Genomic DNA, 15,016 nt, shown 5'->3' on the forward strand with positions numbered 1-15,016 from the left:
AGGAACTAGGAGGCATGCCTTTAAGATATTAAGAGATGGAAGGCTCTTTGTGTCTGAAAGAGTCTATGAGGACCACCTCAACTCTGAGGTCTGAAAAAGATTGTATAGTTCACCTTAGTTTCATTTTCACCTTGAGACCAAATTTTCCTGACTCTGCTCTGGATCTGATCTTTGTTCTGAGGCCCTTTCTTATTTTGAGAACCCTCTGCAGGCTGGAAAAACTGTCCTAGGCCCTTTACATTTCCTCCAAATTCTGCTTGAAAACAAGAATTCCTTTTTTAGCTCATCTCTCTCCATCCATATTTCATGAGATCTAGCTAAAAGAAATAGTTGACAACACTACACATTTTGCCCAGAAATCTCCTTTTCCAGATCCATCAGTTCCTTAAGTACATTTTCTATTTTACATGTTGCCTTGGGTGAGTTTTGCTAAACTTTCTGCCACTAGATAATAAAGATTTTATTTTAAGAAAATAATACTGTCATCACTTTCTTTCAAACCCTCACCAACAGTCTCCATGAGTCCCTTCTAGGTTTCATGAATAGTCTTTTTCACCTACAAGCTGTTTTCATGTACTTTTATTTTTTGTTACAACAGCACCCCACTTCCAGATATTAAATTCTGTTCTGATTAGCTATTGCTACATAACAAACCACTCCAAACTTTGTAACAGAAAAACTAACAACCCTTTTATTATGCTCATGGGTTCTGTAGTTCAGGTCTTCGGACAGTGAACAGTGCAAATGGCTGTCTCTTCAGACTCCACAATATCTGGACCTCAGTTGTGAAGACTCAAATAGCTCGGGGCTTCAGTACATGGCTGGTGCTTGGGCTCTGATGACTGGAAGGATGGGTGACTGCTGACCTTGGGACTGGACTTCTCACGGGATGGCAACTAGGTTTTAAGAGGAAGCATCCTTAAAAGGAACAGCCAGAAAGCAAGCATTCCAAGACACCAAGGCAGGAGCTGTAATGCTTCTTCTGACCTAGCCTCAGTCACAGCATCACTTTCACCACATTCTATTGATTACAAGTAAGTCATTAACGTCAGCCTAGATTCAAGGGAAAGGAAATTGGACTCCTTCTCTTGATGGGACAATGGTAAGGTCACAATGAAGAAGAACAGGTGAGATGGGAAAAGTTATTGCCATTTTGGAAAATGTAAAAAGCCACAATGGATATGAAAAGATTGACCAGGCTCAAGAGGAAAATAGTTGAGGCTTCAACTAATGACAACTCTACTGAAGTGATAATAATATAGACAATCAAAACAACACAAAATAATTTCTAAAAAAACTTAAATACCAGAAAATTATGACAATTATTTGTTATTGGGGTCACCCTTTATAATGATAAAAACTACCTGAACCCTTACTGTGTTTTCATTAGTTAAATTTTAACAATATAGTTCTATGGTCTCTGCTACATTATAATACCACTTGGGGAAAAAATATAATGATCATATACACAAGGGTCTGAATGTCTTTCTGAACAGCTTAATGTTACCAGACAATTTACGCAAACAAAATTTGAACCTGATAATGAAAATATGTGTATACCATCACTGAAAATAATTTATCACATTGCACATGAGAAAAATGTTATATTAAACTCCATACTACTGACATTGCAAGAAGTATAACAGATGAGCAGACTACTTTGAAAATATAATTTACTACTATTTTTTAAGTCCAGAGAAGACTACATATCTACCGCAACCATAATTCATCAATATTATGTCCCCTTGTCTTAAAATACAGAATTGTTCTATGTATCATTAAAAAGGGGGTAAATGCTGCCAAATAATTAGACCATGCATGAAACTTCCTATTAATTGATTACAAGATGCATACCAATTTCAGAAATGTTTCAAAACATGTATTTTTTTAAAAATGCTTCCTAGAATTTATGAAATATTGTGTTCATTGTTTTAACTGGGAGGATACTAGTACGTAAAATCTTCAGCATTTGTTCAGCCTGTCAAAAATATAAATGTTGTCGTGTCTCTACTTATTTTTGCAGTGTTTATACAGCAAAAAAAAAAAGCCCCAAAACATGATTTTTCTTAGTAAATCACCTGACTCACAACCTGAGAAAAATTTCTTCAATTTGATTACTGTTGAATAGAATTTAAGTTTGGAAAAGGAGGCTTAGAGTTGGTTCAGAGAGTACCTGGGAAACTGCTCTGAGCAGGTAGGTAGGTACCTGTGCAAGGGCAGAAATCATTTCTGTTCTGGAAACGAGCACCTCTCAGATAAGACAGAGGAAATAAGTAGATGATGCAACTGGATGCACAACTTTGACACAGGAAAATGTAGGAGCTGGCTAAGAGAAACTGAGGGGCGCTAGTAATAAAAGGCAGAAAGCTTCCTTCAGTGACACCTGCCATGAAACTTCATTGGCACTGAAGAAACGAAGTCCAAACATGCATTAACACAACAACCTAGTTTCTCTCAAAGGTAGAATTAGCCTAAAAGTCCCAGCAAGTGAACAAACTGACACAAAACTAAGCGGTAAAAGGAAGCTGCCAAGCAAGAAGGGGATCTCTAGGGGTCTAGGCACTAGCTAGGAAAGTGCCTCCTTATTCACTGTGCCCTCCTAGACAGGCCACTTAGAAAGTGAAAGGTTTCCAAGGACACCACAAGTTCTAAAGGACCTAGAAGTGGTGCCAGCTCAATCCCATCTTGGTCTGAACTTGAAGAAGCTTGAGTGCTCATCCAAACAAAACAGTCAGGTGAGAATGACTCTCAAATAGGAGACTTAACAATGTCTCACCCACTCCATTCTCCCCAACACCTTCCAAAAAATAAATACAAAAATAAATAATCAGGACTGTGGATGTTAAGATAAAACCAGGTAAGTTCCATTTATATTTCAAACGTAAAATTTTGTTGAGACTCCTAATCCTCTGCAAACTTCCCAGTGCGTGTTTTGTTACCTCGTGTATATCTCTGTAGTGAATGAAATTAAATTCTTAGACATAAAGAAAAGAGTAGGCCTGTGGGAGGAAAAATTCCCAAAGGAAAATGGGGAGAAAAGATCAAAGGTTGTGGTCATTTTCTGGAAAAGGTAAGAGGGGAATATAGATACATGGCTCGTAATGGAATAGGTCTACAGGTTTAACTCACAGCAAGCACCGATGTTCTTTCACAAAGCACGTTGCAAGGTTAAAGCAAACAGGACGGTGGTCTGGTGTACGTGGCTGTGCCGGTGAAATGTGCACATGGAAAATGTCCCCATAATTTCCAACACGTATTAAATTAACGTATACTATTGCAAACAATACAGGAGTCATTTTGTGATCGCTAGAGGTTTTCCACTTCCTCTGTGTATTTCAGCTTCTGTCCACAATAAAAATTATAGTATGACTTCAGCTCTGAAATATTTTCCTTTCCTTTCTCTTTTCATATCTGTCTTAGTGCTGACAAAAGAAGAAAAATGATGAATAACAGGGATAATGATAAGCTAAGGTGATAAGCAGGATAAGGTAACTATCAAAGGAAAGCAAGAAAGAAGAAATGTGAGACGGCTTTGTTTAGAAATAGCATGCCTAAAGCATGTACATTCTTTCATCAAACATTGAGTATCAATAAAGTATAAGCCACTAGACTACCCAAATTGAACATAATATATTTTTAAAGTCTTTATAGATGCTTACCTCCTAAAGTTTTAGGAATTTTTGCATTGCTCCTAACAGGTGACTCAATACATGCTTGCTAAAACAAAACTGCAATGAAGAAAAAGGGCTAATATATTCAGACTCCTCTACCTATTAATCTAAGTTTCAAAAACTTCAGAAGAAGCCATGGGTCATTTAAGTCCATTTAGTTTTCCTCCTAAATTTGAATCCACTCCCCGCCCCCCATACAATACATGACTGACTTCTAAAATGAAATGGTGTGGCCTATAAAAATCATTCAGGCGTTGACATCGTTTGAGTCTCAAGTCTTGCTTCAAAAACCATAAACAGCTTTAGAATATCTTAAGAGCTTAAGACAGTATATTAACACCTAACACATTTTATTAATTGCCCTAGGATGGAGAGTTCAAGTTGGAAGCATTCTGAAAGAGTGAACAGACTCAGTCAATTTACTGGATTAGGTTAGGGACCACGCCTGCCATGCTACCTAAGTCAGTCTAGCTGGGGTGATAAGTATTTCCTCTCATTGTGTTATGTTTTCCCCTGTCTTAATGATAACCCCTTCCTTCCTATCACCCCNTAAACACAGTGAGGAAAGCATCAGAGAACCTGAAGTCAATAAAAAGTTCTCAAAGTGAAACACAAAGAAAAGACAAAAAAGAGAACAGATCATTCAAGAGTTATAGACCAATAGCAAAGAGTCTAACATATCTACAGGATTAGAGAGAAAAAAAAGGACAGGAAAAAATATTTGAAGATATAATAACTGAGAAATTTTCAAAATTAATAAAAGACAACAAAAAACAGACCCAACCTGCTCAGAAAATATCAAGCAGTACAAAAATCACACCTAAACACATCATATTCAAATTGCAAGATTAAAAGAAAAACTTGAAGGCATCCAGAGATTTAAAAAAAAAAAGGCATAGTACTACAGAGAAACAATGACTTCTCATCATAATTTGCCATACAGAAGTCATTGGAGTGGTAATTTTTACAGGATATCAAATATCATGGAGCAGAGACAAGCCATCCCCTCTTATTCTTTGTCCCAATTCCTCAACCAAGAAACCCATGCGTTTAATAAATGATTGCATTACACCATGACTTTTTTGAGGTAAGTTTGTTACCCAGACACAGGAAGCAGAACAATGGTCCCCACTTCCCTGCCTCTAGTTTTGTTTCCTCCAAACAGCCCTCCCTAATAATGATAACTGAGTGAACTTTTTAAAAACAGAAATCTGATCACATTACCTCTGTAATGTCAAAATCCCTATCAGTTCCAATTTGCCCTTAGGGAAAATCAAAACTTCTTAAATGTGTCTTCAAAACCCTCTGTGATCTGGTCCTGCCACCGACCAGTCTCTTCTCTCGGCAATTTCCCCTCAGACCTTTGGTTCTAGCCATGTCCAGCTACAAGAAATTTCTGAAACATGCATACTTAGTCTTATTTTTGTACTGGTTTATGATTGACCAAAATTAGAGACACTTCCCTTTGATCCAAACTCTACTTTAATTCTTAATCACAAAAACTGTTACCCCTCCCCCACCAGAATTGCAAAGCAATCTGACTCTGCCTTTATTCTCCAGACGTGTGTGGTGCCAACAATAACCTGACATTAACACCACTGGTCCTAAGTCTTCTGAGGAGAGTTAACAGTCTGAAATCGTCTGAAAAGTCCAGAACCCCATGGTGGGGTTGGCATTTGGGAATGCANCTGTGTTTGATTTTCCTAATCTGGTCAAAAAGCTCTTCTTACTACTCCTTAAATATACCTTACATTGTCCCAGTATCAGCCAGTTTCTCTGATATACCTTCCCCCACATATCTCTCCTTATCCAAATCTTAGTCATCATACAAAGGCTAATGCAAATTCAGTGTCTAACCTCATATGGTTTAGCAGCTACTATCTATATATTATACTCACAGCAATTAACACATGATATACAGAGGGTGCCAAAAAAATGTATATACATTTTAAGAAAGGAAAAGTATATTAAAATTGTAATACTCAATATATACCAATAACAAAAGATGAATACAAGTCACATTTGGCTTCTGCAATTACAAGAGGTGCTCAAAGTGGTTACCATCAGCGTCCAGACACTTCTGATTACCAGGAACTACTTTCTGAGCAACCTTGATCAAAGTATCCACTTGTATACATTTTTTTGGCACTCAGTATATAGTTCATATATCTCTCCAAACAGATTATGAACCCCAAGAGGAAGAAATATTTATAAATCTTTGCCCTTCCCATAGCCTCAAAGTAACTTGTATATAAATGGGTTCTCAAAAAAAGAATCAATAAAGAAACGATAGAAGAATGAGCCCAAGTTACATCCACCAAAATCATTTACCTCCATGATACTCCTGCATAGAGCTATATACTTGTTAGTCGTTGTACCCTTTTCTTCATCTTTAAAAATCTAGATATTTTAACACAATATATCATACACATTTTAAAGTTAAGTTTGACTTTGATAAGAAAATGTGTAAATCCACCTTAAAAATATCTGTACTTTCCTTCTAGAGAGTTCAAAGATTCAGAAGTTAGCAACTGAGCTTTGGGAACTAATAATATCTATCTACTGTGGAGGGCTGCAAATAATTCCTTGTATTGTAGTAGTAGTTGTTTGTAGTTTTAAACCCAAGAAACGGGAAAATATCAAGGCCAACTGTATGTGAAAAAAAACAAAAAAACAAAAAACCTTAATACTCAAAATAAATGAAATCAAATTTATAGACATTTCATAAACTAGAAAATAGATAATCCATTCTTATTAGTACTAAAGAGTATCACATCATTATAGCCCTATCCGTTATCTTGGATAAGTAACCATTATTTAAACTCTTGACAGTATATATTCTGTCAAAATCACAATACTTAAAATTGTGAGGCAGTTATTAATTTTAAAAAGGGATATGAACCTCTAACCTCAGTATCAATGCCCACCCAAACAAACAAATGAACAAACAAACAAAAACACAACAATAATTGAAAATTATGGCTTGGGGTAAGTGAAACATGACTTTTGCCAATATTTTTAGTTTCTTTCCTTTAAATCAAAGGGAAAAGGAACAAAAACAAGACAGATTTTCACTTTTCTAAGTTGTCCAAAATAAAACCATTTTAAGTGAAGTGCATAATGTATAAAAAGTAAACAAAGTGGCTATAGAAATATAACTACAGATCTAAGGTATTTAGGTATATTTTATTTTCCTTTTAAAAATACCCAAAATTATTTCATATGACTTTTAAATTTATGAGTTTCATATCTCTAACAGTAAGTTAGAAATGCATGCTATTTTTGAAAGAGTATCGTATTTCTGTTTTTTTTTAATGTTATGACGCTATTTGCAATACGATCACAGGCAGTGCAACATCAGCATGAAAAATAGTAAGAATAAAGGTCTTTCCATATTCATCTTTTCACATTCACCAGAAATTAGATTTTAATAGAAATGAATACATTAGTGTGGGAAAAGGGGCTTAAAATTACCTTCCTTTAAAATACATACTTTAAAACGATATATTATTTTTAACAATGAAACATATTATAAATAAAGTCATCCTTGTTTTGCTTCTTTATCTATTTTCCATATTAGTTTCTTCATTTATTTTGTATGGATTTCACAATGTCTATATAATTCTGTAAATTATGCTGTAAAAAATTTTTAAGTAGAGTAGAATTCTTCCACAATGCTTTATAGTTTCCTTGTCTCCCTTTATTCATGTTGCCCAACAAGTGGCTGAATAATATAGGATATATTATAGGATATAGGATATCTCAGGATTAATAAAAATAATATAGGATATCTCAGGATTAATAAAAATAGGGAAAATAGCTGATACAGTTATTAGCAGTACTTACACGCCACCCAGAAGCAATCCTAGCAAACCAACAACAAACTGGGAGTAGAAACACACACCCCACAGGTTGTGGCAAATGTACTTCTTCAAGCCAGCACAGCTCCCACAAAAACAAAACAAAATAAATAAACAACTTACCTTAATGCTAGAAAGAATACAAGGAGGTTTATAAGGTTTATATATGGCAACAGAAATTAAGCTGGATCCTACAGGAAATGAAAACAAGGTAGCAATAATATGGCAGATAAGAATAAGGCAAAAAATGAATCTCATTATGTCTCTATCTGTTGAGGTGAACAGCCTATATGTTGAATGATAAACATTATATATACCTCCAACAGTTTTGATCATTTGATGAATTTTACATATAACTTTATTTGTTCCTAGCCAATTAAGAACTCTAGCTTCCACAGATTGTTTAGGAGAATTATGGCCCAATTTGACACCATTCATTCATTTAAGCACTTACTTATTATGCCTACTATATGTCAAAATCTAAACACACACCAAAAGTTGTGTGTACTTACTCTCTCCATATTCTTATGCATCTTTAAATCTTGACTGACCCAGCAACAAAATACTATAGTGTATCTCCAATGTATTTTACTATTTGATATTTCAAACGTCTTGAGAAAGGTCTCTTTTGCTAGATGGTAAGCCCATGAGGATAGGGACTGTATCTATTTTGTACACTGCTCCATTCCCTAGTGCCAGGCCTCCCAAGATATAAAGCCTCCACTACCTGCTTTGATTTACTTGTTACATCTTTACACGTTGCTATCTTAATTTGTTTTGAAATACAAAGTGAATAAAAGTAGCATTAAATAACCTTCCTGCAACTACATACTCAGTTATATTATGATCAGAAATGACAAATACTTATTAGATAATATTTTTATTTAATCATTCATTTATGTAAACACCAAATATGACTTGAACATCTCACATCAGGCACCATGCCAGGCACTGGGAATAAAGACAAATAAGACAAAGCCTATTCCCTGAGGAAGCTCACAAATTATTAGAGAAAACATCTCATTACAAACATCTAATACACGGGGACATTAAGGAGGGACACAGAATATTACAGACCATAGCTAAGAATGCATCTAACTCTCTGCAGTAGTTTCTATAGAAGTATTTTCCTAAATAAAATACATGATTATCTGTAAAAAATCTTTATCAGGTCTTAATAAAACTTTCTTCTCCTATTTTTTTATTTACATAATATGTTTATGTATCATTTTTAAAACATACCCCATAATTACAAACCTGTAACAATCATTTCTAGATGTTATAAACACTCTTAGGCAAGAATACAAAAAGCAGCCACATGTTATTAACAATTATGACTCAACCCTATCATTTTACCTGAACATTGGAACAATCTGAAACACTTCCAATTTCCCAGACTACTGCATTCTGTTAATATTTATTGAGCATCTAATATTTGACAGACCCTGGAGAAGAATGAATCTAATTCTCTACTCAAGAGCTCATTATAATAACGTGATTTCATTACCATCACACAATAGCAATAATATATTTTGGCTCTATCTTTGCCTTAGGACAATTAAGGAGTCTTCTAGTCATACCAGAGAACTAAAATTATAATCACTGTATATATTTTTCATTAAAAACAGAAGTATATATTGATACTTTTCCTAAATTTGTTTGAAATGAAAGGTATCAGAAAGAAATTGTTAAATAGAATAATTCTATGTTAAGCTGTAGCAGGAAAAAAATCTAGCGAACTTTAATTAACTCCACATAAAAGCATTGTTTGTAATTTCAGAGTAAAATAAAAACACACTAACAGGGAGAAAATAAAAGTGAGCCCAATAAACTTTACAAGTTTGTAGGCATTATTTTAATCACTTGAAATGATGGTTCACTTTTTAATAATAATATTGTAGTATGTAATAGTAATTTTACAACTCAGATGAACTTGGTTTACATTCAGGATAAAAATAACAGGGCCAAGCTCGGTATCTCCTAGCCATGTGGCAAAATAACTGTTCCACAGTATAATCTCTATATTCTCCTATAAGGTAAATTCCTAATTACTAAATTTCCCTCCAACATTTCTGATCTTTGTTTGTATCCTCTCTGGAAAATCGACAGGTAGACATTTTCACAGTATCTGTCATAACAGAGAAGAAACAAACACGGAATTGTTTGGAAATCCCTAGATTTTCCTCATTTAGTTCTTAAGAATGAACCACAAGGATGCCTGGAAACATTAGAAACTATGGGGCATATTCTTCTAAAGTTAATCATCTTAACTGTGTTTAGAAATTTCATTATTTTAAAATTTTAAAAATACATAGGAAAACCACACAAAATAAAGTTATGACACTATAAAATTTCATAAACATATGGTTATTATAAAGTAACCACCACGGTGGTCAGAAAAAACAGAACTGTGTCAACCAACTCAGACGCCCTTTCCATGAGCCAAATCCCAATCACAGCCTCTTTCTGGAGCTGTGCAGTACCTCCCATAAGGTACCATTACCCTGACTTGTTGAGTAATCATTTCCTTGTTTTTTATATCTTTGCCATCCAAACGTGCATCTTTACACACTGTTACCTATTGATTTCTACAGGTATTATTATTTTACATTTAGTATTTCATACAGTTGCTAAATATTTAAGTTAATCTATTTTAATATATAAATGCATTTTAAATGTTTTCTCTTTTTCTCATAGTAAGTTTGGACAGGGTGATTTTTTTCAAGAAAAAGGATAGTAACAATGCATCTATAAATGCATTTGGCAAATAAAATAATAAAGTAACAAAAATCCATATTCTAAAGAGGCAAAAACAAACCAAAAAAATTTAAAAGCCAAAAGTGTTTCTGGGAGAAGCATTTATCTCAGTCTGTTGAGATCTTGCTTCCAGGTGTATCCTCTTTTGGGATCAAATAAATTTTTATAGAAATTATCAACAAAAAAATAATATTTCTGGGATAATTACCAAATTAAAAAAAGTTATTCAAAATTATAGAGTGGTTCAAAATTACATCTGTTCAGTTTATAAGTAATCCCTATTAATATGTGCATGTATCAAAAAATGTCTTTCATGAGAAATGCTAAATGCCTATGCATATAACATGGTGGTATGAAAACATACGACCATCTCAAATTTAAATTTTATTTTACTAAGTTTTTTATTTTCTAATTTCAGAAGAGAGATTGGAGCTCACTGAAAGGTGAAATTTAATCTGCTTCAAAGTAACTTTCTTGAATATAAAATTAATATTAACTATAAATATTTGGAAAATACAGAAAATGTAGACAAAAATAAAAATCATGCATAATCCCAATATCGAAATAATCTCTTTTAACATTTTAGTCTATTTTTTTAATTAAAAGGATTATTCATTATTTACCTGGTTATGCCTCTACTATTTCTTCAAAAAAAAAGTAGTTTATCTTTCATTATCCATTTGATCTTATAGATAGGTAGAGATTCTATAATAACAAGACTATTTTTTAAACATATCAGAATTTATACATGCAGGTGAGTATTGTTTTACTTTAAAGATGCCAACTACTGAAGAAAATATTTTTCAATATGCTTCCTTGAGAACTACAATACCTTGAAATTCAGTAGGTATAGATATTAATTACCATTACAGAAATGGTTCCCAGTAGACCATAATACAGGAATATAACATTCTAGAATTTTACCGAAGTCTTGTGTGTTCCTATTTCCCATTTGCTTCCTTGAGTCTTTCAAACTTCAATGTTTACACTAAACATGAGTTATGTTGATCATTTTCAGAAACTGTCTACTATTAAGGATTCAGAAAATCCAACTCATGAAAATTACCATAAATGTGTGCTATGGAAGACAAATGTATTTCTTAAAAAAATCCAATTGTAATAAAAATTATGTGAGTGAAACTCTATCTTTTCACAAACCTCCATTAAAAAAATAATTGGAGATACATTACCACTGAAAAAAAATTGGCTTGAAGGTAATACTAAAAATGCTGTCTAAGAATATATTAAATCTCTTAAAACTAATATTTAAGGTAAAATTATGAAACATCTGATAAAACGTGCTAATATTCATAATAAATTAAAAAACCAAGTACTTATCTTTTTTTAAACTACATTTTCTTAGGATCAAATTATATGGTAAGGGGTTGCTCTTCCTTTAAAATCTACTCTAATTTCATTCCTACCTCTGGTCAATGCTCATTTTCAATAACCTTGAAATATTTAAGTGGGTTTCTAAAGCTAATAAGTGAGAATATTCTCTGAAATACTGAAAGTGCCTTATGAATGCAAAATGATGATGATGATGATGATGATGATGATGATGATGACAATGTTCATGGCTATGACAATGATGATGATTTATCTAAGCTTCTAAGACACAGATGCTAAATTAATTCAGTATTCCCTATAAGATGCCACTGTGAACAGTAACATGCATCTTTCTATACAATGGAATTTTGAAAAAGGACTTACATAATTAATGTTTTTAAATGTAGATCCACACATATAATATGTCCTTTAGAGTAGAACGCTACAATATCTAATGCCATGTAGTTGTCAAAATTAGTGTGTATTTTGAAAACTTTTCCCATGACTGGCAGGCCAAACCGAGGCATGTCTTTTTTGGTGTAAGGGAGAGAGATGAAATGAAGTATGCTCTAGCCAGGCTCCTTACACTCCTCTTGGTGGCTCTCTGCTTTACCTTCTGCCATCAACCAAGGGTGCAAAAGGAAAACGAGATTGTTCAGATAAATACTGTGTCGCGAACCTTGCCTTCTGTGCCTGTCCTCTACTTTTTCTTTATAGTCAGTAGCATCTGTTTCACTCACCTTCTCCCCAAGAGCTATTGTTTAGTACACAGCAAGGTTTATAAGTACAATCAATAGCTGATGAGGTAATCACAAGCAGTCTCACTTTAATCAGTTTAGTACACGTTTCAAGTATTATACAGTTTCTGCCAGATGGCCAAGAGTTTCACTTCTATTAAGTCTACATACTCTTCCTTGTGATACTTTTGGGGTTAAAATTCTTCTGGCTATTTTCTCTCTTCGGTCTACGACTGAAGTGTTTCCTTTGGAAGAACAAGGTCTTTTTCCTTTTTGAGGGTCTGTTTCTGGTTTTCAAGGTTATTTACAAAGAATGATGCCTCTCTTCTACCAACTAAACAAGTATCCCTGTAGTTAAGTTTTAGGTACTTACTATCAGACACTTCTTTAGGCTCCAGCCCCAATTCCCCTTCCTCCAAACCAAGGAAACTGGATTTCCTCAATCCCAAACTCAGTCTATCCTTCTGTGATGGTCAGTTCTGCAAATATAGTGTTTTCCCAGCCCCTTCGCAATACAGTCTCCTCATTCTTACAGGCAATTTTCCCCTAAAGAAAATCTTCCTTATTTCCTGCCCGCCACCCCTCCCCCCCATCCCACCCCTGGCTTTTTTTTTTTTTTTTTTACAATTCTACTCTAATATCAACTGTCTAAAATCACATTTGTGGTTCTTCTAAAAAAAAATCAATATACAGTACCTAGCCAAGGACAGTCCACTGTCCTTTTTTAAGAATTAAAAAAAAAATTCACATTTTCAATTTTGCACATAATCTTTTGCTTTCCTATCTTATACTTCCTTTAATTCACAATAAATGTTACTTGTGGAACTGAATTCTGTGAAGGGGGATATTTAGCCTTATGATTACAATTACTCTTATTTTTCATGTTCTTAAAGAACTTCAAATCTCTTATGATATGTAGCCGAAAGTTGCAAAGAGAGAAGACTATTTCTATAGATATAGATATAGATATATCTATATCTATATCTATAGATATATCTATATATATATTTAAAATCTCATGTGCAAAAGAGAAGCTTATCATTTACAAAATTCTTATGATGACTTTTTTGAAAATAAATAATCACTACTTAATTTTTATACATCTAAAACTACACAAATCAGGTATGCTTAAGGATGAGAAATGCCTTTAGTAGCTTAGAGTTAAGACTCTAACTCTCTTCTCTTAAGCTTCTTCAACAAGACTCAAACACCCATTTGTAATTCACTTTTAAATTTATGAGCCTTTTTTCAAGAAAAAAAGAACAATTTCTTAAGTACCAAAGGAATATAGATGCTCCAATGCATTTTTCAAGAGGAATGGTTAAAAAGGAAATTGGCAATATGACAGTAAAATTATGTATTAACTTACATAATCATGGAAGGCTTTTGCTTCACTTGAATGTTCACATGTTTCCCGTCTTTCTGGAGCTGCACAGTACAGATCCCAAAATACACTAAAAAAAAAATTATGGTAACATTAGGAAAATCATATAATGCCAAATGAGAGATCACAATTCTAAAAATAGAAAACATCTTATACTTTACACAAAAAGCATTTTCTTCAGGATAAATATTTTTTTGAAAGACCTAAATTCAGGTAAGGCTCTTCATGCAATAATAGGGTATAATCTAGCCATCATTCAGAAATGCTAATAATATTTTTCTAAGAAGGTTAAAATAATTTTTTAAAATATTTAAAACTGTCATTGTTAATTGTCTGTTTACATGACTTAAGCAGATGGTTAAAATTATTATAATACTTTTCACAACTTTCCCATGAATAAAAACAGTAAAAATATATAATTTAATCATAAAATAATAAAGCAGTTCATTGTGTTTTCAAGATGATTTTGTTGTCCAACTCTCAGGCCAATACTCTGACCTTTAAATTACCTTGGTCAAACAAATATATTTTCTTTAAATTTCCTCTTGTTTTTCCTTGTAATTACCAAAATAGGTTAGTAATTTTAAAAAGTAAAAAATCCATGCTAGCTCTTTGTTTCCTCCCATTCAAGAACAATGGGAAAAGCAAGATGAAAATGGTTGGGAAAAAATAATTGTATTGCTTTGGTCATCCTTCCATTTATAAAATTAACTATAAGCATGGACAAGGGATTCAAAAATCAGGAAAGCAAGTGTCTAAAAATACTGGCGATAAGCCAGCTGTACTAATTACTAGCTCAAGTTGCTTAAACAGACTGGAAACACAATTCCCTCTATGAAATAGGGTTGTTCAGAAAATTAAGTTATATAACATAGCACAGTGTCTTACATATAGTAAGTATTATTAACAATATCATCGACACTATAATTACTTTGCATGAAAGCTTAAAATTCATACATATTGTGAAGGCAGGTCACTGTGCTGAGGGCAATATTAACAATGGTGTAGTAAAACTTGGTACATTAAACCCGGTCTCTTTTTTTTGACTCTTGAAGTCTCATTTAGTCTGGATCTCTCCTCAGGTAGGAGAAAGCATTCTGTAGACCTTATAACACAATTAATTCAGTAAAATAAGATTACCCTCAGAGGTGAAAAATATGAAAGGCTGAACATTGGCATTTATTTCCTTTTAAATGTTTACAATAAGGAAAAAGTATCAATAAAACAATAAAGGCCAGGGCCGGCCGAGTGGCGCGATGGTTAAGAACTGGCTTGGGA

The 15,016-nt window shown here is 33.4% G+C and overlaps 1 protein-coding gene across 1 annotated transcript in view; it reads right to left on the reverse strand.

The window, feature by feature from the left end:
- Positions 1-15,016, reverse strand: part of SSBP2 (single stranded DNA binding protein 2) — a 280,570-nt gene that overhangs the window by 175,639 nt on the left and 89,915 nt on the right. The window contains exon 4 of the mRNA XM_019652585.1: positions 13,724-13,808. Coding sequence (XP_019508130.1) covers positions 13,724-13,808 — 85 coding nt within the window. The remainder of the gene's footprint in view (positions 1-13,723; positions 13,809-15,016) is intronic.

Source organism: Hipposideros armiger, unplaced genomic scaffold (genome assembly GCF_001890085.2).
Source record: "Hipposideros armiger isolate ML-2016 unplaced genomic scaffold, ASM189008v1 scaffold_182, whole genome shotgun sequence".
NCBI classification, from domain to species: domain Eukaryota; kingdom Metazoa; phylum Chordata; class Mammalia; order Chiroptera; family Hipposideridae; genus Hipposideros; species Hipposideros armiger.